Source organism: Emydura macquarii, unplaced genomic scaffold, assembly GCF_026122565.2.
Source record: "Emydura macquarii macquarii isolate MOO-44397 ecotype Brisbane River unplaced genomic scaffold, CSIRO-AGI_Emac_v2 contig_2636, whole genome shotgun sequence".
NCBI lineage: Eukaryota > Metazoa > Chordata > Testudines > Chelidae > Emydura > Emydura macquarii.
Window position 1 is genome coordinate 4,605,881 of NW_027132773.1, and position 23,432 is coordinate 4,629,312.

The following is a 23,432-nucleotide window of genomic DNA, read 5'->3' on the forward strand; positions in this document are numbered from 1 at the left end:
GGAATCTCCCTGTTCTCCATCCCAGATGAAATCAACCTGGTTTCTCTCACTGACAAGTCCTTAAATATAAAAATCTGGAGACAGGCCATTTTTAGTGGAATTCTGTTAACTCTGGCGTTCATTTCTCCTTGTTTGTCTGACAAAGCATCGTGAGTGTTGGCCTTAAGAACATGTTGAAAGTCCTATCTGTTTACTCAAGCTTTTACCTAAAGGGCTTAATTTTTTATGGGTTGGAGAGTATTCTGGCTGATAACGTGTCAGTTTGGTTTATTTTTTTTAATGCATGTGGTTTTATATTACATGTGTACATTTCCGAGAGACTGTTAAGCTCATTGAATAACCTCATCATTAGTATTCCAAATTACTAGGATAGGATGTAAATTTACACAGGATGATACTAACATACAATAAGTAAAATAATATAATAACAATCCCCTGCCTCGAAAAATAATGTTGGATCTGAGAAAGCAAGTAACAAATTGTATTTTCATATTATGAAGCCATGAGACAATAGCGTCTGTGTATACGGTTCTGGTGACTGCTAGATAGGGTCAGAGAGATTTTGGACATATTACAGTGAATTCCAAGAAGAGCAAAAATATTGATTAAGGAGCTAGAGGATTGATGTATGGGGAATGATTAAAAGTTACTTGTACAATTTTGTGAAGGACGGGAGAGCTGCCGACACTATTTTATGAATATTACATCTCCATCTGTTTGATTGATTGATTGTTATGGTATTGTTTGCTAAAGGATTACAAAGCATTAATTCAAGCATGAGTTACACTGCCAGTAGACAGGAAAGTGGACCAACACTTCTGATAGTCCTCTATTTATCAAGGTCTAAAGCTTGGACGGAAGTGCAATCTGAGAGGGAGCCCACTGAATGAACAAACAGTTTTAACTATGTTGTACTGCTCTAACTAATCCCATTTATGTGAGCACAGTCATGCTGGGATAAATGTGTTTATACCAGTATAGCTTATTACCTGACCGGAAGGGAAATGAATTATGCTGGTATAAAGTGCCTTTATGCCAGTATTACTGCATCTACCCTAGGAGTTATACTGGTGTAACAGTTCTAGTAAATAAATAAATAATACCCCTAACCAACATACTTATCCCTGTACAAAAACTAGCCCATTCTTGTGATAAGTCCTACATTGGTAGGGACCTCAGTATCCATGAGGAGAACTTAGCCGTATCAGGGCCTAAAGTGGTAATACAGCAATCAACATGTATTTTGGAGGAATAAAAAAGCCAAGAGGTAGATTTGTTTTTTATGGTTTTCATAGAGGAGAGGAATATGGCTGGGAGTAGTAGAAGATGACATTCTAAAAAGAAAAGAAGAGAAAATGTAGACTGACTAAAGGAAGTATTTGCCAACTTGCTATAACCTGTGAAATAGTGTTCCAAGGAAAACTCTGTTGCTGGTGACATTTAAAAGTAGATTGGAAAACATATGATTTACTGCAGGTAACATTAGTCCTGCACTGGAATGGAGCTAGAAGGAAATGTTTTTTGTTAGATTATTTAATCTCTTACTTCTGTGTCTTTGAAACATAAGACTGTGACCTTTTACTTTTGACTTGGCTTCAGGATATAGTAGGAGTAAGCAATCTGGCAGAGAAAAAGCTGCTGTTCAAATATAGTTTAAATGAGCAATAATAGGAAAGGGATAACATTTTTTCTTGAATAGTTGCCTTTGTATTTAATTTCAGTGTAACAGTCCTTTTCTCAGCTTGCGCGCGCGCGCGCGTGTGTGAGAGAGAGAGAGAGAGAGAGAGCCCACAGATCTCAGTCAAATGTAATACCAGTAGCAGAAGTGAATAGGTTTGTTCTGTCTTGTTGCACACGTAGGGAAATGGGTTGCCTAGTTCTCCAGCATGTACTGCTATAAAGACGATTATCCATATACAGTTAGTTAGGGAAATCCACAAGGCTTTAAAAAAGTCTCATATCAGTTTCAATCACCACTTCCACTTTTTAAGTTCTGTGCAGCTGACCTGCAGGAAATGCTCTAACAAATATCCAAGGAAGCATAGAAACAATCAGAATCTGTGAAACCATTATATCCACCAGTACAGTAGAAGTATCATTTAGTATCTGTACAGCTCAAATGTCCAGGAAACATTCTACTATTACATTTTAACCGCAAGCGGGTAGATGTAATAATAGATTACAAGAAAGTAAGATTATATCACACCATACAATCACAGAAAGGTTTTATCAGGGTGAAATGTTACCACCATACAAGCATGTTATCTTTTCCCCCAATAAGTCATGAACATAGATAACTGATGCTATGTCTCCACAGCTCAATAAAAAAACATATGGAGTGAGTCTAAGATACAGCTGTGTTTGGACAGGGCAGGTGAAGCAAGAGGAAAGCAAAGGCAATATTAAGGTTATTCAAATATAAATATTTACTAGAGAAAAACTGGAGGCTAGCAAAGGTTTCTATTAGGGAGGGAGAAAAAGGGGCAAAGGAGAGGACTGTCTCTATTCTATTGTTAGGGTTATTACGGTGTCATAGTATCGACTCTATCGTTGAGAGGTTACAAATTTGCCAGCATTTGAAAAAATTCTAGGGACAGTTTTTCACAAAAGCTTGGTTTTGGGCTTGCCAGCCACCAGTTGCAAATGTGTGAGTTTTAATTACTGTGTAAAAATAACTTAGTTATCACAAAGGATAGAGTTTTCAGGATGTGCTTAAAAGGCTGATGCACACATTGTACTGTGCCATTGCATCAGTTTTCAATGCTTTGTATATGTTTTGCAAAAACCCAACTGTCTCTGCAGCCAAAATACATAGTGATGGGAGGACCAAAAAAGGTCTGGAGTTTGGATAACCATCCTACAGTTTGGGATCTAACTAGGAATGATGGGATGAAGTCTAGAAAAGGAAAATTTAGGTTGAATATGAGAAAAAACTTCCTGTCAGTCCAAGCTATTTCACTTAGGAATTTTTTTCTAAAAGAAGTGACGGAAGCTCGGTCGTTTGGGACTAGATTGGCCACAACAGTATAAAATGCACTGTAGAGCATAATCATGCATTAGTAAAGAAATGGACTAAGTGATATAAGAAGTAATTTCGATCCCTAACTTCTGTGAGTTCTCCCATTTCCCCAAATTCTCCATTTCTAGCAGATGTGGATAAATGCTGTGTAGTTCATTCTTGTGTCCTGTATTGCATGTCATTTTCAGAGACAATAAACGTGACAGCTCATGTATTGTGGTAGTACCTCACTTTACAACCTAAAATGAGGATTAGATTATTTAATGGTTCAGTAATTATTCTATTTTACAGCATTCAGTTTAATCCTCTAGCAAACCTTTAACATTTTTACAAACATAAAAATAAATATTTATAGGATTTGAAGTAATCTGTGCTTGGTAGATTTAAAAATGTGTTACTGTAATAGGATTTATTCTTCATTAGCGAATTCACTGAAGGAGAGTTTCTCTATATGCCAGCAGTTCCCAAGGTAACTTTACTGTGTCCAGTTGCCTTTCTACAGGCAATCTTAAAAAGATCTGAATCTCCCATAGCAAAAGGACTGTTTGACAGCTCAGCACCTTTTGAGAATCCGTTCATATATATATATTCAGGTGCCCAAATATTGGTTATGAAGCTTAAATTTTAGGCACCTAAGTTTTTTTTTTTAAAAGTGTCCTGTATCTTTAGCTTACTTTTAGATGGTAAAACTCACTGGGTATTTTAGATATCAGTAGGAAGCAAGGTACATAATTACGGAGTGCTGTAGCTTCCATTAGCTCAAGATTATAATTGAGATGGTTCTGTACTAAGGAACCAGATAATTCAGAACTCAATGAATAGAATTAAGATTTAGTCAACTTTTTTTCACCGCATGTACATTTTAGAGAGCTAATGGTTATTTGTTGGATGCTAGTACTGTTTGAGAATGGTGTCTGCAGGAAACAGCATGTGATAGTCAGCTAAGTGAATGAGGGGAAATAATATATTTAGTATTTTTAACACCCTCTTCCTCCTGTTTCTCACAGTACACACATGTCCTGAAAATTCCAAATAAATGGAAGACAGAAGGCTTCGGTTTTCTTAATGATGATTTCTAGACGGTCAGGGTGAGAATCACTGAGCACAACAAAAAGTGAATAAAAATGATGACATTCATATTTGTGCTATTTAGAGGTACAGTTTGTTCATGACCGTTCTGGTACTTAAAGGTGGAATTTAAAGGTCTTCAGATAAAATTATTTAAAGTACCCAAGTCCCATTTTCAAGAGACTTAGGCACTTGGGATCTTATGTCTCACTGGTTGTCAGTGGGACGTAAGTACCTGAGTCTCTTTTGAAAATGGAACGTATGTGCTTGTGAAATGTTTACCCCTTTGCACCATTGGATGTAAAATGGTGGTTCATTTTTTGATGGTTGATCTTTCCATGGCAAGTCTGAAAAAATTTGTGTGTAGCAGATTGTTGACATTTTGCTGTTTTATGAAACCTGTAAATTAAGACCATGTTTATTACACAATGTTGAAAACATTTGGCCAGTATTTCCTCTATTTTCTGTTATAGGCCATCAAACTCTCCAGTACCACTGTGACACTGTGGTAATCATGGTAAATCCATAATATTTGTTCTAACCTGGACTCTTGCATTATTTAAAAGTAAATCTTCCAAAATGTTCTTTCCTCCGAGAACAACCTCCTACTAAATGCTTTTCTCAATGCTTATAAACAGCAGTTGTTAATGTGCTGAGAAGGTCGATGCCAAATGTGACATCAGGAATCTATGTAGATTTTCCAAATGTGCAGTAATTCCTAGAAAATTTCAGGACATTGTAGCATCAAAAACTATTCCCACTTAGATACAGCTGTTTTTCATCCACTCTAAACTGTACTTTATATTTCGCATTATATATGACTTTTAATTTCCAAAGCACATTGCAAACATTAATTCTATAGAGTAGAATTCACTTTCTGTATAAGGCATACGGTTCTTGATTTCATCAAAGATGCCCCCCCCTTTTTCCCCCCCAAAGATAGGACATTAGTATCCGTGATTTGCACATGAATATTGCTACTCACGCTGTGCATACTTGTTGTGAAGTTACTTTAATATGTTGTTATCCAGAATGGCTTAATTTCAAAGAGGGATATATGTCTTCCATTGTCTTCAGTAGGACTATTCACAGTAGTAGGCTCTATCATCAGTAGGCCTAGTCCTGCAAGTACTTACTATCTTAGAATTTACACCAAAACCCTCCATAAGGATCCTCCAACCTTTGGGCTAGTCAGAAATAGCAAACACCAGTTACAGCAAGTTTCTTTATTACTGTGAAGGCCTCTAACTGCAAGTTCTGGATGTAACTGAAGATGTTCTAGCAGCCCAGCCCTTTGGCATGTAACAGCTACCACAAATATGGTCCTCTGAAGAAAATAAGGGTTTGGATAAGTCTAAAGAACCTATTCCCTTCTGGGTCTGATGGCTGCAGAGTAGTAACAAACATTAGAACTGCTAATCTAATGTCAGTTAGAGCTGACAGAGCAGAAGAAGTGTCATGCAGAGTGGAGTAAGATCAATGTGGTTGTCTTTGTGTTTCTGAACCAGCAGTATCCACACAATTCTGTGCTGGTTATGAATAATGCTCTTCATTATGAGTTTCAGGAATGCTAGAGTTGTCATCCTGTGACTCAAATATATCAGCTCGAGGAATTCGAGAAGCAGAAAATGGAGACGTGTGCTCATTAATTTCAGTAGTTTTTGACTAACTTGTTTGGAGAACTACAGTTTCAGCAGTTGTGGAATAATTCTTAACAACTCAACACATCATCCTCATCATCATACTGTCTCTTAACAAATTATACAAGGATCAATACTTTTTTGTGCAGGCAAACATATGGAAAAGGCATGTGTTTCTGTACTGTTCACACATCTACTATTCCACACAGAACAAGCAGCTACAAATATAGATAACCGCAATTTTCTGGGAGGTTCCCAAAATACACTGGGTCAGCATAAAATGTAGTGGCTTAACACTGTGCACCGTGTTGGGGTTATAGCCCAAACTCCATGGGTTAATAAAGGCTAAACTTGTTTCAGAACTCAGCATGATGAGAACCTGGGGGCATAGCATGTCTCTTCATCCATGTTCTCTGGTCTATCCAGGAGCAGCATTATTAGGCTCTAGAAATTGCTATGTTCCAATCTCCTAAATCAGAAGTGTAAATCAGTCCACTCTGGGGCCTTTGTGAGAGAGAGGGTGAAGTATGGGGGGTGGAAATTACTTCAGAGGGATGGATCCGCTCATCCCAAAAAATGCCATCCAAGTACACTGTTGCTACAATTCCTTTTAGCTGTTATCTGTTTGAAGTACAAAAACAAACAAACAAGTTTGAAACGCATTGCACCCATGAATTTAGGGCCAAATCCTCCACCTGCCTCTTTAGCAACGGAGACTTGTGAAACAGGTGCGTTACAAGTAAGTGGTGAAGTAGAGAGGGGTTGTCCCATCAGGTGTGGATGGAGTGCAGTTGTGCTATCGGAGAGACAAGGGGTGAGACTGAGGTATCATTGTATGTGGATCCCTTCCTATGAGGGAGAGCTACAATTGCAGCTCCAAAGCTGCTCTGTGATTTCAGGTAACAGGATCCCCTTCATATCCTGTAGGACAGAGCAGTGCACAGCACAGTTCTTAGGCTGTGTGATTCTGCCCAAGATTTGGGCCGTATTGTATATTGGCTCTAGAGTTATTGCTCAAATGAACTGCAGTAGCAGCTCATGCTAGTTAATAAGGTTTTGGAAGAGGGACTCATGAAGTGTTGACATAAGAATTTGTCCTATAGATTCTTCTTACTAGTATTATCACAGTTTCAGGCAGAGTTCTGTTATCAGTTACTTTCACAGTCATCTGTTTTGACACATAGATAGTTTAGTCATCTTAAAGTGACTGATGTGTTGAATGCCTGGACCTTACTATGGAGGAGGTATCCAACAACTTTCCTCTTACTCACTGTGTCTTGTCACTGATTAGTTTTTTGTTTTGTTTTTTAAAAGGAGGCTATCAAACTGAGTACAGCAAACTCCCAAAGATCTCATGTGGTACTCTTTTTTTGCTAGGTACAGTAGCAGGTACTTTTAAATGGGGGGAACACACAAAAAAGCCCCCTACGTACAGTGTATATGTTTGTAGCAAGACATTATTTATTATTTGTATTGCAAGAGCACTTAGGAGCCCCAGTCATGGATCAGGGCCACGTTGCACCAGGAATAATGTACAAACACAGAACTAAGTGATGGTCTCTGCCCCAAAAGAGCTTAATCTAATTATAAGACAAGGGACAGCAGATGGATTCTGATAGATAGACTGATGGATTCTGATAGATAGCACAACAGTATTGAGACAGTAGTGGTTAGCATCCGTTGCCTATACAATATGCAATGGTTGTGGTCGCTATGATCTTTGTAGCTAGATATTGTGGTCTTTGCCCTACATTGTACAGGGAACCAGGAGGTACCCATGAATGTTAATTATGTACAAAATAAGTCATTTGTAAAGATTTCAGTGGTGATGCTGCTAATTAATTAGCATATATATGTATGTACTGGGCTTTGAAGGTGTAATTTGATGTATATTTAATCAGTAAATTTTACTATTTGAGGCAATAATTTTAGAGAGGACAGGTGACAGGTAAAAGAATGAAGATTATTCTGTTTACCTAGTTAAGAATTCCATAGGTCAGTAATCTGTGATACTTTGCCTCAAAGATTAGTTTTGCATTCTGGTCAGGAAAGATGTAAATGAAAATGTTCTGGTAACTAGTTCACTATTGGGTATGAACAACTACAAGAAATATGCAAGTTGTCTGTTTTCATATCCATGGAAATTGAAACTTGATAGTTAACATGAAAAGCTTTACCGATAGTCATTGAATTTAGGAATCTGCTGGCATAGCAGTCACCTCAGTACAACATAGTGATTTACAAAAAATTGTTTATCACAAACTGTCTATAATCTCTCAACCAGAGGAAATTAAAAAAAATAAATCCATTGATGCAATGAATGCAGGTCAAGGACTGCATCTACATAGCAATGCTATTTCCACCGTAGTAAAAAGGAACACCTGCTGTGTGATCTCTCTAGAAATGGGAAAGAGTTAGTGAATTAAGAGGCAAAATTTGAAGCTGTGTATATGAACGTGCTGCAGATATGTGTTTTTGCTCCTCAGTGACAAAACACTTAATTTAGCGTAGCAGAAATTCATTAAAGGATAGGAAATATCTCCTTATGAATGATAAATAATCAGAATATATTTGCATTCAGGATTATATCTCGATGATATTTATACTCCTGAATATAATCTAATCTGGATGATGGAATGCCCCTCTGCTGTGCCACATGACTCCTCTCCATATAACAACTTTGAAATCCACCACCCGTGTACCTAATCTTTAGTTATCTAGTAGGCAGATTATCTGTAGCCTTTTACCCTTTAAATTTTGGTGGTGTTGGCTAGAGGTGCAGTGACTGAGTGGTTAAGGTGCTTGCCTACGATGCTGAAGGTTCAAGTTTTTCTCAGTCTCACACTGAAAGGCCATCTCCAGTTTACCCCACTGCAAAATGGGTATCTGATTCATCGGGGTAGGAAGGTCAAAGCAGTCAGGCATGATGGTGGCCCTAACATTTCCTTGTGTGCTGTTGGCTATAAACTGATGTGCCTTAACCACATCAGCCTGATGAGCCAGTGGCCCTGGGGGACTTTGACTAGCACTAGTCCCTTTTCTCTTCTCTGATCTTCATAGTGCAGCCACATGCCCCACTTCTTGGAGGAGTCTGGCAACACAAAGTACCTACTCAAATCTACCTGGGCACCTGCAAGCCCGATAAACTTTACACTGAGATCTGGACCCCCCAAAATACATTGGGGTACTAGGAAAATCCTCTTCTCACAGGAAGCATTCATTGGTTTACTCATCTCTTTAAAAATAGGACTTGAATGTTTACCCTCTCCAGTCCTAAAATAATTAATTTAAATTGACTGGGCAGGACAGGACTGTTCTGTTCCCAGTGGCCCCACCAACCTGCTGCAGGGTTCAAGAGCTCGGGCATGCCAGCCAGAGCTTGGGGGCTCCAGCCTCACATGGCCCCCCTGCCTCAGGACACGCTCCTGTAGGCAGAGAATGCGAGGGGAAGGAGGCGCTGGGCAGAAGCCCCCAGCCCCACCAACCTGCTGCAGGGCAGAAGTCCTGAGCTCCCCCTCACCCCCCCCCCCCCATCCTGGTAGGCAGAGAAAAAAAAAAAAAAAAAAAAAAAAAAAGCCACATATGGCTCATGAGCTGCGATTTGGCCACCCCTGATCTATAAGTCACCTGTTCAGATATGACCCATATTGGTAGTAAAGTAACCAAAAGTCGCCATCATCATTCAGCAGATTATTTGATATAACAAGACGATCTCTGTTAATTTCTTAATAGAAAAGTATCGCTGTCACAATATCTACCATCACAGTTGGCATCTTCTAATAAGGAAGACCTAAAGATTGCATGGATGGGGTATCTAAACTGTCCCTTATTGGGGCAGGGTGGGGGAACCTTGAACTGCCAGTAGCTGTGTGTTGCCCTTTCTGTGAATGAAAAGGATCAGTTCAGCTTCCTTCACAAGCACTAACTTGTCTCTCTAAATATGTTTTTCAAAAATCAAGAGGACTGTACCCCCCCAGTACAATAATATTAGCTTTAGCAAAACTATTGTTTTAAAGTGGAAGGATAGATGGTCCTTCCCCCCAAAGTCCACCTTTATCTTAACATATGCATGATTTAAATCCATTTCAGCATCCTATCTGTGTCTCTCTACAGACTAGGTTTTTTATGGTCTCTGGCTTCACACTAGCATACAGTATAGCAGAAACTATATTATCTTTCTCATTACGACTATATAGTCCTATGGCAATGGGAGTTAATCTTACTGGAGTAGAAGCAATGATATCTTGCAGACCATATAACCAGAGATGCTTTTAATTATTCTCTCCATTCCCTTCCAGGGTCATGGCTGTACAACAGGCTTTTACCATGTTGCTAATGTTCAGAAGCTTTTCTTGTTACTGAGTCTGCCTTACTAAGTAGAATTCATTGTAGAAGATCTGTAGTTTGAAAAAAATGAACTGTTCTTTGTAGTGTCTTCTATCTCAGACCTGGTTTTAAATTATGCTGACCAAACCCTTATCTTACTTGAATAAAAATGAATGGTTTACCCTCTTTGTTGTAATTTTCTAAAGGAGTCTGAGATTTTTACATGTCATAAATACAGTAATCAGTAAAGAGGGAAAATATCTCAAGAGGGTTAGTTAGAAAGAAATTGATAGCGAAAAATATGTTTATATTATTCATCTACTGATTTTTGGTTGCATCTCAAGATGTTACTAGATAATTTAGTCTTTGATTCCTTTAGCCACTGATCTGTATTTATACATGGCTGTATACATATGCTAACAACTAATTGGTCCTTCCCAACTTAAAGGGAAAAAAGTATGCAAACAGAAGTATTTGATAATGCATAAAGAGCTGCTTGAGAACCAGATTAAAGGATCCACAAAGTAGGATCTAATTACCTTTTATTTTTTCTTTTGATTTGAGGAAGTGAAATAAATACTATCAATCCTAGTCCCTAATTCACACACAAAGTTCCTATCCAAGTCTTTCCCTGGTCATAATTTATATTTAAAGTTGCATTGTAAACTGTTTTTTTGTTTGGTTGGTTGGTTTTTTTTTTCATTGACAAGTCTGCTTTGGGAGAGCAGGAAGCAACTCATTCCCACCTGATTCTGCCTTTAATGGATGGTCCATCTGCCCTGCCAGCCAATCCCAATGGTGCTCAGAGGAATCAAGATTGATCAAGAGCAGCACCACCCTAAATCCCACTCAGGGGCATGTGCAAGGGGGGACAAGCAGGTGCATGAGCCTCCCCAGTCGGCAGTGGCACAGAACTCCTCCGGGGCTGGGGTTGAGAGAGGAGATCCTGCAGAGGGGCAGGAGATGACAGCTCTTTCAGAACCGGGGCTTCTGGGGGAGAGCCAGCTTCTCTGGCCCCAGGGCTACGGGGCCCGGGGGGGGAAGCCCCAAGACTGTGGCGGGAAGGTGAGAGATCCAGTTCCTCTGGCCACAGGGGGCACAGAAAGTGCCTCTCCAAAAGCGGCCAAATTTTTATTCCTGGGCACACCCCTGATCCCACTTAGGCCAGGTCTATACTACAGACTTATATTGGTATAACTGCATCGCTCAGGGATTTGAAAAATCCACGCTCCTGAATAACGTAGTTATTCCAATGTAACCCCCTGTGTAGACAGTGCTAGGTCGATAGGAGAGCTTCTTCCACCGACATAGCTACCGCCTCTTAGGGAGGTGGATTAAGTACACCGATAGGAGAAGGTCTCCCATCAGCATAGTAGCATCGTCACTAAAGCGCTACAGCAGTGCAGCTCTTCCAGTGCTGCTGGAGTGCTGTTTGTGAAGAAAAGCCCTTTGCCAGTGGGTGCAGTGATATCCTTTGGGTAAGAATGTGCTTGGCCCGCCTGAGTCTGGAAATGGCTGTCTGACATGCTCACAGATCACTGGCCACAACACAAAAGAAGCCCAAAATCAAAAGGAACATTTTCGTACGGAATATCAAAATGATAAAGATATAAAGCTTCTTGCCAGCTAATTGTTGTGCTGAATGTGGATGGGAGGCCTCCCACTGCTAGAGTCATTAAAATGAGAGCAGGGGTTCTTAAAGTGAAAAGGGCAAAGTCCGCCTTTCCCAGAGTTGTTTTAAAGCAGAACAGTTAAAGCTTCCATTAGCCAGACTTCAGTCAGATACAGATAAAGGCTGCCTGCAATCTGAGCTTCATACCATGCTTTTCTCCTCTGTGACACAGCTAGAGTCTGCCACCTTTGTCACTGAGTCCAAGAGTGTGTGTGTGTGTGTGTGTGTGTTCAAAAACATCCATCCTTATACTCCCAATGTACCCAGTGATGGCTCCTGTTTCAGAGAGAGTGCAAATAACAATTTACTCACTGCCCTGACTAGCATACTAAAGAAATTCTGTACGTCCTTGTCACAGGGCGGCTGGCCCCAGTGCCAGAGCAGGCGCTCCCATTTGGACAGTTAAGTGGGTGGAGCAGCACCTGGGGGCTATAAAGGCTCAGGGAGAGATCCAGTGAGGGGAAGTCCATGAAGGAAGCCAAGAAAGAGAATCCCAGTGCAGACTGGTTCAGGAAGGGACAGGTGAGAGGTGTCAGAGAACAGGGGACTGGAGAAGGTAACAGAAGGTGTTTCCCTGGGGAAGGCTGAAGGCAAGGAGAGAAGCAAGAGGGGTTTGCTGGCCTGTATCCCCAAGCCAGAGAGCTAGGGGGAGAGTGCTGGAGAAGGACTGAAGGCAGGAGGAGCAGTACAGGGAGTTGGCTGCTGGCTTGAAGTTGGAGAGCCGAATCTGTGGGCTGGCAGGGAAGCAGTGGAGGAGCTTACCCACTGACAGCTCCAGGCCTTGAGAGCTGGACCCAGAGGAACCCCAAGAGCAGGGTTGCACTCCAGTTGGAAAGGCTGGGATGTCTGTCCTCGTACAAGGAGAGGACAGGCATATGCTGTAGCACTGCGGCGTGGTTAGGGATTCTGGGGCTTGTATGTTGCATAGTGTATACTGTTTGGAGTAGGCTGGAGAAATTCTTGTTTATGGGACTTGTTTGGTTATGATTTATATGGATGGGATTTTTGTAATACATGACCTCCACAAGGGCTATTTGGGAAGATGTTTTGTTTAGATTATTTCTAGGGACTCAGAAGGAAGGAAACTCAGGCAGGTGCTGCCCTATGACAATCCTATAAGACTGATGGTATTCCTGGTATATAATCAAATGGTTCCTTTTCGTGAGAGAGAAGTAAACTGCTAGTTAAACCAGAAATTATGTTGAAATGAAATATATCACTTACAACATATTTGAAACTGAAACCTGCACTGTTTGTTTGTTTTTCAGATGAGAGTCCCTACACTAAATCTGCAAACCAGACAAAACCACCTGAAGGAGCATTGACTGTGAGGAGACAGAGCATCCCAGGTAGGCGAGCTAGTTTGAATTTTAATTGTCCTTACCCCATTGTCACAAAGATAAGTTACAAGTTATAGAAGCCATATCATTTGTGAGTTTAACCAAACTGTTTATAAAACAGACATTATATGGAGCGCTCTACTGATGCTCTATATTTAGGTTGTCTAACACTTCCATTATTAAAAATTTTTTTTTAAATTGGACTGCTTTTTTCAAGTACTATCATGCCCCCATGGTTAGCAGCAGCACTTTGACATTTGTCAGGGAGACAGTCTTCGGGTCAAGGAGGTGCCTTTTCTTGTCCTCCTGAAAATCTACTCAGACTGTCTAGGTAGATGGTGAGTTGGGATCACTTCTCCTGATGGCCAAGAATTGTGTTTGTCCCATATTATACCATCTCCACCCCAGCTCTCTTGTTTGTATCCCCCATCAGTCATGCCTTGTCTTTTAGATTGTAGGCTCTTTGGGGCAGGGACTGTGATTTTTCTGTGTGTTTGTACAGCGCTTAACACGATGAGGTCTCAATTGGGTTGACCCCTACATGCTACTGCAGTATAAATGTTAAATAATAATAGTAATTGGGCCAAACTATATGGTGTCAAAAACTGATATTTCCCATTAGTCTTTTGTTCAGCGGCGCTTGCTGCAGGCTAATTACTAAACTCATTCAACATTACATCAGCACTGTGCATACACCATGCTGGTATCTCCCTCCAGAGTGCCATACACAGCTGAACCTCCACAGATGGGACAGGCAAAATAAATGACGTGGCCACCCCTGCTCCCAACCACAATACCCTTTGACCAATGGAAGATGGACAGCACTAGATACCAGAAGTTCAAGACTCCTTGCTACAGACTAGTGTTAATAAATCTATGACTTCACAACCTTTGTTATTGAGCAAGGCCTCATATTCTACCGAGAGGTTACACAAGCTGGGAATGAAACTGAGAGCTCTGATATGGCAGACTTGAGTCTCAGCCCCTTAGCTACATTGTCTTTCAGTGGTCTGTGCTGCAGTGCTGAAGGTCCAAGGTTCAAACCTTGTTGAGGATATGATGATGGAGGGAGGCATTACAGTTGTGTGTAATGGAATTACATTTTTTCTGTCTAAAAATAATCTTAGGAAAACAACTCCCTTCTGCCCCTCTTTCATTTAAAGAATGTTGTTTAGATTGCAAAGTCAAATTCTTAAAAATTGGAAAGCTCCATAATTAAGATTTCCTGTGCTCCCTTTATTCTGTACGTATTATTATGCAATCTTTAATTACGTGGTCACATACTAGTTTTTCCAGTCCAATAAAATCAAGATTTGGTGCCTCCTGAGGTGAAGATAGACCTCTGAGTTGAGTGGTATTTTACATCATGAATTAATAAAACTCAGTTTATTAAGTATCTATTTATTGTATCCCTTTGAATTTCTTTTATTTGAAATTGAGTGAAGAGGAGAGAATTATCAAGGTTTAAAGTTATGTATGAAACATTTTGTGCCACATGTCCATCACACTCTTGCACTCAATGTGCCTGCTGTGTCTGGGCAAAGAATGTACCCTTATATAATTCCCAATATAATTCTTGTGCAAGAAATGAGAAGAACCAATGTCTAAAATTCTTGTGCTTGGCACAGATTCTTCCAGTTTCACCCTTGAATGTGAGTAGCACTTACCCCATCTCCAGCTGATGAGTGTGACGGGGGTGCTCTACTCACTGCTGCAATGGCACCTCCTCCTGGCTGATCTGGGGATTAGCTCCATGAGGCTGACGCCTCTTCCTGCAGTTGCACGCCGTCTCTCAGTCATCCTCTCCCACTCCAGGAGCTGCTGCTATATCTTCATGACTCAGCTCTCCAGCCAGGTCAGGTTACTCAGCGTCCCCCCCCCCTTCCACTCCTCACCCTCCCCAGACCTGTTTCTGGGGTATAGTCCTTCAAAGTCTCTTCCATTTAAGGGGCCTCCGGCAATCCTCACACCCAGTGCCCTGACTGTCACTCCTGCAGTGACCCAGGCAGTCTTCCTGTTCACTGCCCCACCAGTGCCATTTCTCCAGGGGTGGGTAAGAGAACCCTGGTGCACCCTCTACTCCAAGTTCCAGCCCAGAGTCCCTACAGCACACAGCCAAGGTCTGTTCAGTCCCCAACCTTGCTGCTTACTCCCTGTGATGCTTCCTGCACTACATCCCACAGGCTCTCCTCCCACCTTGTTCTCTTCAGCATACACCCTTCCTTCTGGGCCAGGCCCCCAGGGTCCTATTCTTTCTCTGGGTCTTCCCTCTCTGCTACACAGAGGATGACTGCAAGCTTCCTGCCAGCAGTCTTTGCTGCTGCCAGCTCCCTGGGTTTTTACTAACCCCACCCACCTCCTCTTCTGTCACAGGTGAGCTTCTTCCCAATTAGCCTCTCTCTGCCCCCATCCCTGCTTATATCGCCTTCGTTTGCTGCTTAATTGGCTGATTGGGCCCCCTGGGAAGAACTGGTGTGGGGATTACACCCCTTCACAATGAACAATTAAGAAGCCTGGGGGAAAAAAGTCCTCATCTTTTGAACAAAGTACTCTTTTCCAGCTGCATATCCATTGTGAAAATTGTCATCTTCCGTCATCTTTTCAGTAAAGGAAGTCCCCTTACATTTTTCTTTCGCTTCTGTCTCTGTTTGTTCAGAGAGAATTTGTTCAAATCTGAAAGTGAATTGACCATTTCTGCCTTTGTTCTCCTGAAGAGGAAAATTTTCTGTCAGTTTTCTCTTTTCTGGGTGATACAAAAGTTACCCACCGAATGACTCTCTGATGGGCTATTGATTTAATGTGCCCATCTCTTGTGTTGATAGCTGCAAATAATAAGTTGAAAACTCCCTGGACTTTTATCTTCACTATTTCTGTTCCAGTTTGAAGGCAGTTGAACCAAGGATATTTTTGTTTGGATTATTCCATAAAAGTGACAAATACCAGGCAATGAATGTTCGTTATGGCCACTACCTTTGGACTAATGTGCAGCTCATCCTGGGACCTGAGTAGAGTAATATAGACAAGGCTTTTCAGAACGCTGTTCAGAATGAATTGAGCTAAGCTATAGCATGCTTTTCAGTGTGTTAGAGCAGGGTTTCTCAACCCATGGGTTGGAACCCAAAATTGGGTTGCCAGAATGTTTCAAAGGGTCATGTGGAAGCTCCTGTGGTTCCTGTCCCACAAGGCTGGCTGGGTTCACCTCCCTACTGCAGTCACTTGCAACTTCTGCAAACTCAGGTTTGGCCCAGCCATCATGTCGACGAGAGTCCGAGTGTGCTAAATGTGAGTGACTGGCACTGCAGCCCCATGAGCCAGGTCACAACTCCACTTACACAAATTTGGTCCAGCCAGGGGGGGGCAGGGCCAAACCTGAGCAGCGCTGCAACCCTGCAAGTTGCAACGCCCAGAGAGAGCCAAGATTAGCTAGCCACACAACACAGGAGCTGCAGGAGACGCCACTGTGAGGTGACTGCTGGGCAGGACCTAACCCCCAGGCCTCCAGCCTAGACTGTTGACTGAGACCATAAACATTTACAAACGAGCCCTGAGCCCAAAAAGGTTGAGAACCACTGGTTTAAAGAGTCTTTAAAAGTTTCTGATTTTACTGTTTGGAAATGCTTTTATCCAAAGAAATTCCTGCATGCCATTTGAGGCCTCAACACCTGTGAAACACGAATCAAATAGAGTTGGTTGAAAAATTTTGATAAATAGAAACAAAAATTTTAGTATTTTTCCTCATGTTCCGACCAACTCTAGAATCAGAACACAATAGGCATAATTTTCAAAAGCATATAAGTGACGTAGCTGCTTATGTTTCATTTTCACTTAGGAGCTCAGTGGGATTATTGAAAATGGCTCTTAGACACTTCAGTCACTTAGGTACTTTTGAAAATTTTACCCCACATTTCATAGTTAAGCTGCTACTTTGGGAATGCTGGGAATATACCAGTCTCTGCAGCTCAGCCTGCTGCTCTGAAAACGTGAATCACTGGAGACAATGAACAATATTAGGGAAATTACTTACATGTGCATAACTTCATTTTCACTTCAGTATGATCTTTACGTTCTTTGTATGTGTAATGCCTCTCCCAGGGGGATTCCGCCATCTTGCAAGCAAAACATGTCTAGTAAGCAGTCCTCAGTCTTTAAGCAGTTGTGGTAGGTCTACTGGAACTTTGTCAGAGGTCTCCAGAAGGATGGGTCTAGTCCTAAATTAAAGACAACATAATGCTGCAAAGAAAAAGTCTTCACACAATGACTGCAAGCCACATTCTCCCAAAGAAGCTTTATAGGGAACTCAAAGTAGCCCACCTACACTAACAGGAGCAGTGTTTATAATTTAAGGCACTTGGCACACGTGATTTGGTATCTATTATTAATTCATATTTCATGAAGAATAAGGGAACTGGGAAGGAAATTATAAATTCTGTCTCTGTAAGTGTCCATTGTGCAAAAAGGGTAAAGACAGGCCTATCTTAAGTCAGACTCACACTTGTAGTCAGGTGTCAATTGTCTTGACATCTAGGCTGCTAAGGGTGCAAGCAAGAACTAATCTGCCTTTGAAATGCAAGTTTTGTCGTAAGGAATTTGAGAGATCCTTCTAGAACTAGACAGAGAGCTGTCAACAGAAATAAGAGACCATAACCATTGTATGGGGAACAGAGACTCTTCCATTGCCCCCCAGATGGTACACCTGATCAAATACTATATTACTGAAACGCTGAGATAATTTCAACCTAGTACGGTGATGGATGCCAACACCTTCAAGATCAAATAAATGACTGTTGAATCACTTGAGACACTGTGGAACTCCTGGGACACAGAGAGCAAATAGTGTCCCTGAGATATTATCTAAGAGAGAACCTTTCTTTCTAGAAATATAAATTATTTATTTTTGTTGTACTGTAACTAAAGCTGAGTCTGGCTAGCTGAGTTCTGCACAGCTTCAGGCTAGCTCTGTTGTGCATACTTTTTTATCTGATGATCTCTGTTTTTAATAATTCATGTTTTTAATAAGACTGAGTGTGATTGTTATGTGAGAAACTTCATGCAGACTGTCCTGAAAAGAATAATATACTTTCAGACAGAAAGAAGGGTGTCTAGAGCTTTATTCTGATATAGAAGTGTTAGTCCAAATTGTATTAGCCACTCCTTTCCCATAAAGTGTGTTGTCTCGGACTTATGTATGGGAAATTCCTAAGGATTACACAAGAAGTATGAGTTCAAATGGGTGCAAATGTTACTAAGAATTGTTGCAACAATCAGCCTAACTTCACTACCTAGAAAGATATTGGAACAAATTATTAAACAATCAATTTGTAAAGACCTAGAGGATAATAGGGTATAAGTAGTAGCCAGCATAGTGTGTCAAGAGCAAATCATCACAAACCAATGTACTGTTCTTCTTTGACTGGGTAGCCTAGTGGATGGAGGGGAGCAGAAGACATGCTATATCTTGAATTTAGTAAAGCTTCTGATGCAGTCCCACAGGACATTCTCATAAGCAAACTAGGGAAATGTGGTCTACATGAAATTACTATAAGATGGATGCACAACTGGTTGAAAGACCATACTCAAAGTAGTTATCAATGGTTTGCTGTCAAACTGTTAGAGTGCATTTAGTGGAGTCTCACAGGGAATCAGTCACTATTCAATATTTTTCATTAATGACTTGGATAATGGAGTGGAGAGTATAATTTAAAAATTAGCAGCTGACACTAAGCTGAGAGGAATTGTGAGCACTTTGAAGGACAGGATTAGAGTTCAAAATAACCTTGACAAATGTAGACCTAGTTTGAAATAAAAAAGATGAAATTCAGTAACGACAAGTGCAAAGTACTAGTTTGCAAGGAAAAATCAAATGCCGAACTACAAAATGGGAAATAACTGGGTAGGTGTAATACTGCTGAAAAGAATCTGGGGGTTATAGAGATCACAGATTGAATATGAGTCAACATGATGCAGTTGTGAAAAAGGCAAATATTGTGGGATATATTAACAGGTGTGTCGTATGTAAGATATGGGAGGTAATTATCCTGTGCTACTTGGTGCTGGTGAGGTGAGCTGGAGTGCTGAGTCCAGTTCTGGATGCCACACTTTAGGAAAGAGGCGTCACACTCCTTAGAGAGGTCTGGTCCTGCCCATGGAGGGTAGGAGGCCCTGAGGGGAGGTGTGGGTGCAGACTGGCTCCCTGCTCCAGCCCATTGGCTCTCACTCAGACCCAGGTGCTACCGGATAACCTGTCCTGAGCTTTTGTGGCAACAAACATGGTCAGGCCATGGTCCGGGTTACCCCCCTCAGCTCTGCAGCCTATGATATCACAGACACACAGAAAAGTATGTGGACAAACTGAAAAGTCATTATATCCATGACAATTTTTATCACCATGACAAATCTGCAGCCCAAACTATGCGTTTCATGAAATAAATGTCCTGTGATTAATTCCATTTTATCCCCAAAAGCAGGGAATGGATTAAACATTTCTTTGGAACAGAGCTTGTTTTAGATACAGAGTGGATGCATTATTCATATGATAAGGGTATTTGTCATTTTTATCATGTCTTCACATGGCCCAAAAACAAATGACTGATTCTTTCATAGGGATTTATGGAATTTCTGAAAGTAATGCTAGTTAATTAAAGTGGTGTGTAGTAATAGTATACCCAAATTGCATTTTAAAATTTAGAATTAATACTGTGTGTATGTGTATGTTTATTTGAATCACTGTTTAGCTCTGCAGTTTATTTTCGGTGGTAAAATTAATCCTGAGTATGGAGGTTATAAACAGGTTACAGAGCAAGAGACAGATTATTTCCTCTCATCTCCGCAAGATGCCTGCAGCAGTCAAATTCAGATTGGCACCTGATGCATTATGCATCTGAATTGTTAATCTATCCATGTACTAGATTGTAACATTCTTGGGGCAGAGACTATGTCGCTAATTCAGGAAATGATCCCTATTCAGATCAGCACTTCAGCAGCTGCATGTCGCTGAGCTGTCAGCCCCACATGTTCAAAATTCACAAGTCAGCTCCCCAAAATCATGAGTAGTTTCAAAATCATGAGACTTTTGCAATACATTTTTGTTTTTTTCTTATTTGCTTCGTGGTGTTTGATCTTTTAGTTTTCGTTTTCCAGCTTTTCTCTGCAAGCAGGAGGATTAGAAATCTACTTTTTTTTTTTAATGAAAGCTGAGTTTCTCATTCTCTCTTATTTCTGCAGGCGATAGGAATTAAGAGAACTGCAAATATTGGGAGGCTAGTGAAAAAATTGCAAGAGTGGACAACGCTGTTAAAGAGGCCCATTGAAGTCAATGAGATTTAAGCACATACCTAAAGTTAAGCATGTTCTTAAAAGCTGTCCTGAATAGAGATGGACTCAAGCGAGTTCTGAAGTGTTTTTCTCAATAATAACATAGGTCATTTTATTTGTTTGAATAGCACAGAGGAGTAAAATAATCATAGAAAATAATCATAGTATTTTTTTGAAAACTTATTAAGTCAAATGGGTTTAGCATGGCAGATTGTTAGTAGTTTGAGGTTTGAGTGCTTAAACTGTTCACCAAAATATTGGGGAGAACTTTTCGCAAACTGTGGTTTTTGGAAGGTGGTGTAATTATTTGTTGCTTTATGGATTTAGAGATGGGGATTATAACCATATTGCTTTCTCTCCTCCAAGTGAAATCCTGTTCACAGGACCCAGCCCAAGTACATGGGTTGCACAGTGGGGACCTTTCTTGGGCAGAGGAAATCTCCTTTGCTTCAGGCTGCAGAGCAGTTATGTAGCTGCAGTAGGGATCTACTCAGCAGCAGTTCCATGCTGTCCTCCTTAACCCACTGCTGCCCTATTTCCCAAAATCTTTTGTGCTTCTACAGAGCCTGGCTCCATGACATGCCGGGGGTGTTAGGCCTCCTTAAATCTTGCTCCCATCTGCCCTCCTGTGCCAGAATGGCATCAGGTCCGCTGAATACAAGGCCTTTTGCACCCATGGTGAGGTCAGGAGTTACCTTCATAGAAGAGAAGAAGGAACAAGTGTATACTAGACCAGAATATAAATACTCAATAGTGTAAATTTATTTACTTGATCTTTTCTTTCCCTCCCACCCACCAAAGCAGGATTTTTCCCTTTTCCATCTCAGAATTTGATATTTAGTTGCGTAAATGTACAGTATTTATTTGTAGATCAGTTGTTGAATTTGGGCACTGTGTTTTGATCAGAAAACAGAAAATTAAACCATCCAGTTTTCTTTCAGTTTACGGGCACATCTAAGTATACTATATCATCCCTCCACTCTATCTGCTGGCCTTATTCTTCTAAGCATGCTGGATATTAACAATTACAAGACTCTTTTGCTGCAGTACACTGCTTGATCTCAAGAGTGGAGCTGGCATTCTTATTAGAGGAAGAACATGATATGATCGCACAACACTGTTCAGGGGTGGCCAAACCATGGCTCGCGAGCTGCATGCGGCTCTTTTACAGTTAAAATGTGGGTCATGGAGCCTCTCCAGTCCAGTCATTCTCTGCCTACCAGACTTGGGAGCGGGAAGCTTGGGGCTTCTGCCTTGCAGCAGGATGGTAGGATGAGGGGGTTCTACCCAATGGGGAAGGGGTCTCAGGGCTTCGGCCCCATGGGGCGCACCTGCCAGGGCTTCAGCAGGAGCAGGGCAGAAGCCCTGGCAGATGCGCCCCAACTCTCAAACTTCTGAAGATTGTCATATGCAGCTTGGAGGGGGACAGTAAGTTTGGCCACTACAGTGGTTCAGCCAGTGGAATAGTTTTTATCAACAAATGTGCCACCTCATTTTGGAGGATTTTGCTGTCAGAATTTTATTAATCAGTAATAAAAGGTTAAATACACATGCAATTTTAGGGTAGGCTGAATTTTTGGACTGGAAAGTGACTCTTTAAGGGAGCATATCCAAGGGAAGAAATGCTTTGAAATGAATGTTGAGGAGAAAGATTTATGATGCTGATACCTAGAAAATCGTTGCACTATGTAACTTTTCAAGTAATGGCAATAAATCAATAAAATCTTGTGATCCTTCCATGTGATTTTCAGAGTTTATATACAGTGTACATAGACACTGTGTGTGTTGGCTGGAAAAGACAGGCGGCTTTCTTAAGGCCAGTGGCTTTGAAAATATACAGGTGCTGTTTATCTTTTTATAAAAACAGAATTGTGTGTGGAGGGGGTTGGGAGTCCCTGATCCATGGCATCTGTGCAGCGAATGTTCATAATTTGACTCAGGCTGCACCAAATGTGAAATTCCTGAGGGGAATACCTTGTCTAGTACCCAGGACTAATGGATGAGAATATAGGTCAACTGGAAGCGAGAGAATTTGAAAGGCCAAACTAGTTACTTCAGCACGGTACATATTTTTGTTAAATCTTGAAATGTCCATATAATTTTGAGAACAGAAAAAACTCTGTAAAAAAGGACTTAACTAAAGGTTATACAGAGTTTAAAAAAATAACTAATATAAAAGTATGAAAATGCAAAATGAATGTAATGCATACATCATGTGCAGGTTGCAGTAAGTGCTCTGATTATCCGGACCATGTGATCCAATATATAATGTTTAAGTTTACACATTGAGTCAAATAAAATCAGATTGGCTGAATTTAACATTTTGATTTTATGTGCTGCAATTTTAGTGAGAGAAGAGCTATTATAGCATGGTATAATACTGGGAATAACTGTAGTGCAATATTTCTTCTTTACAAGATTAACACAATCTTGGTAAATGTACGGGAAAAGGTAGCGATGTTTGTGCAAGTTACATAAAGAAGCAGCATGAATTTAAAATATCATACCTTATGTGATCTGAGGATGAGCGTTTCATTGAATAACATCTTTTGGGACAGAAGATGTCTCGCAGGGTCAGTCCTGCGCTAGCGCAGCCATTCACATGTGACATAGTTTAGTACCTTGTTGAACTGGCAGCATAATCAGGTGTCTAATTTTAAGCATGTAAATATCCCCATTGAAGCTAATGGGACTTGGTGAATCGGGGTCTAGGAGAAAAGGGGGTAATTTAGACCCAAGCCAACTAGGTTGTTCCACTCTCTACTGAGACTGAAAGCAATGATGCTAGATATGGTGGCACTGTTTACTATGTTTATGCCTGCACATTAGGAATCGGACTAAGACCATCAAACTCATTTGATATAAGCTATCAAATAACCATCAGATTAGTTGGTTAGTATTAAACGTTGTCACATGAATGGCTGCACTAAAGCGGGACTAACCCTGCGAGACATCTTCTGTCCCAACAGAGGTTGTTTAATGAAATTCTCATCCTCTGATCACATAAAAGAGCAGGGCCTACATAGACCTATAGAGTAATGTTTGCGTTACCCGTG

The 23,432-nt window shown here is 40.8% G+C and overlaps 1 protein-coding gene across 4 annotated transcripts in view; it reads left to right on the plus strand.

The window, feature by feature from the left end:
- GRIP1 (glutamate receptor interacting protein 1) overlaps positions 1 to 23,432 on the plus strand; it is a 482,567-nt gene that overhangs the window by 304,082 nt on the left and 155,053 nt on the right. For all 4 annotated transcript variants that reach the window (XM_067564076.1, XM_067564078.1, XM_067564077.1 and 1 more), the window contains exon 2: positions 12,994 to 13,074. In XM_067564076.1, coding sequence (XP_067420177.1) covers positions 12,994 to 13,074 — 81 coding nt within the window. The remainder of the gene's footprint in view (positions 1 to 12,993; positions 13,075 to 23,432) is intronic.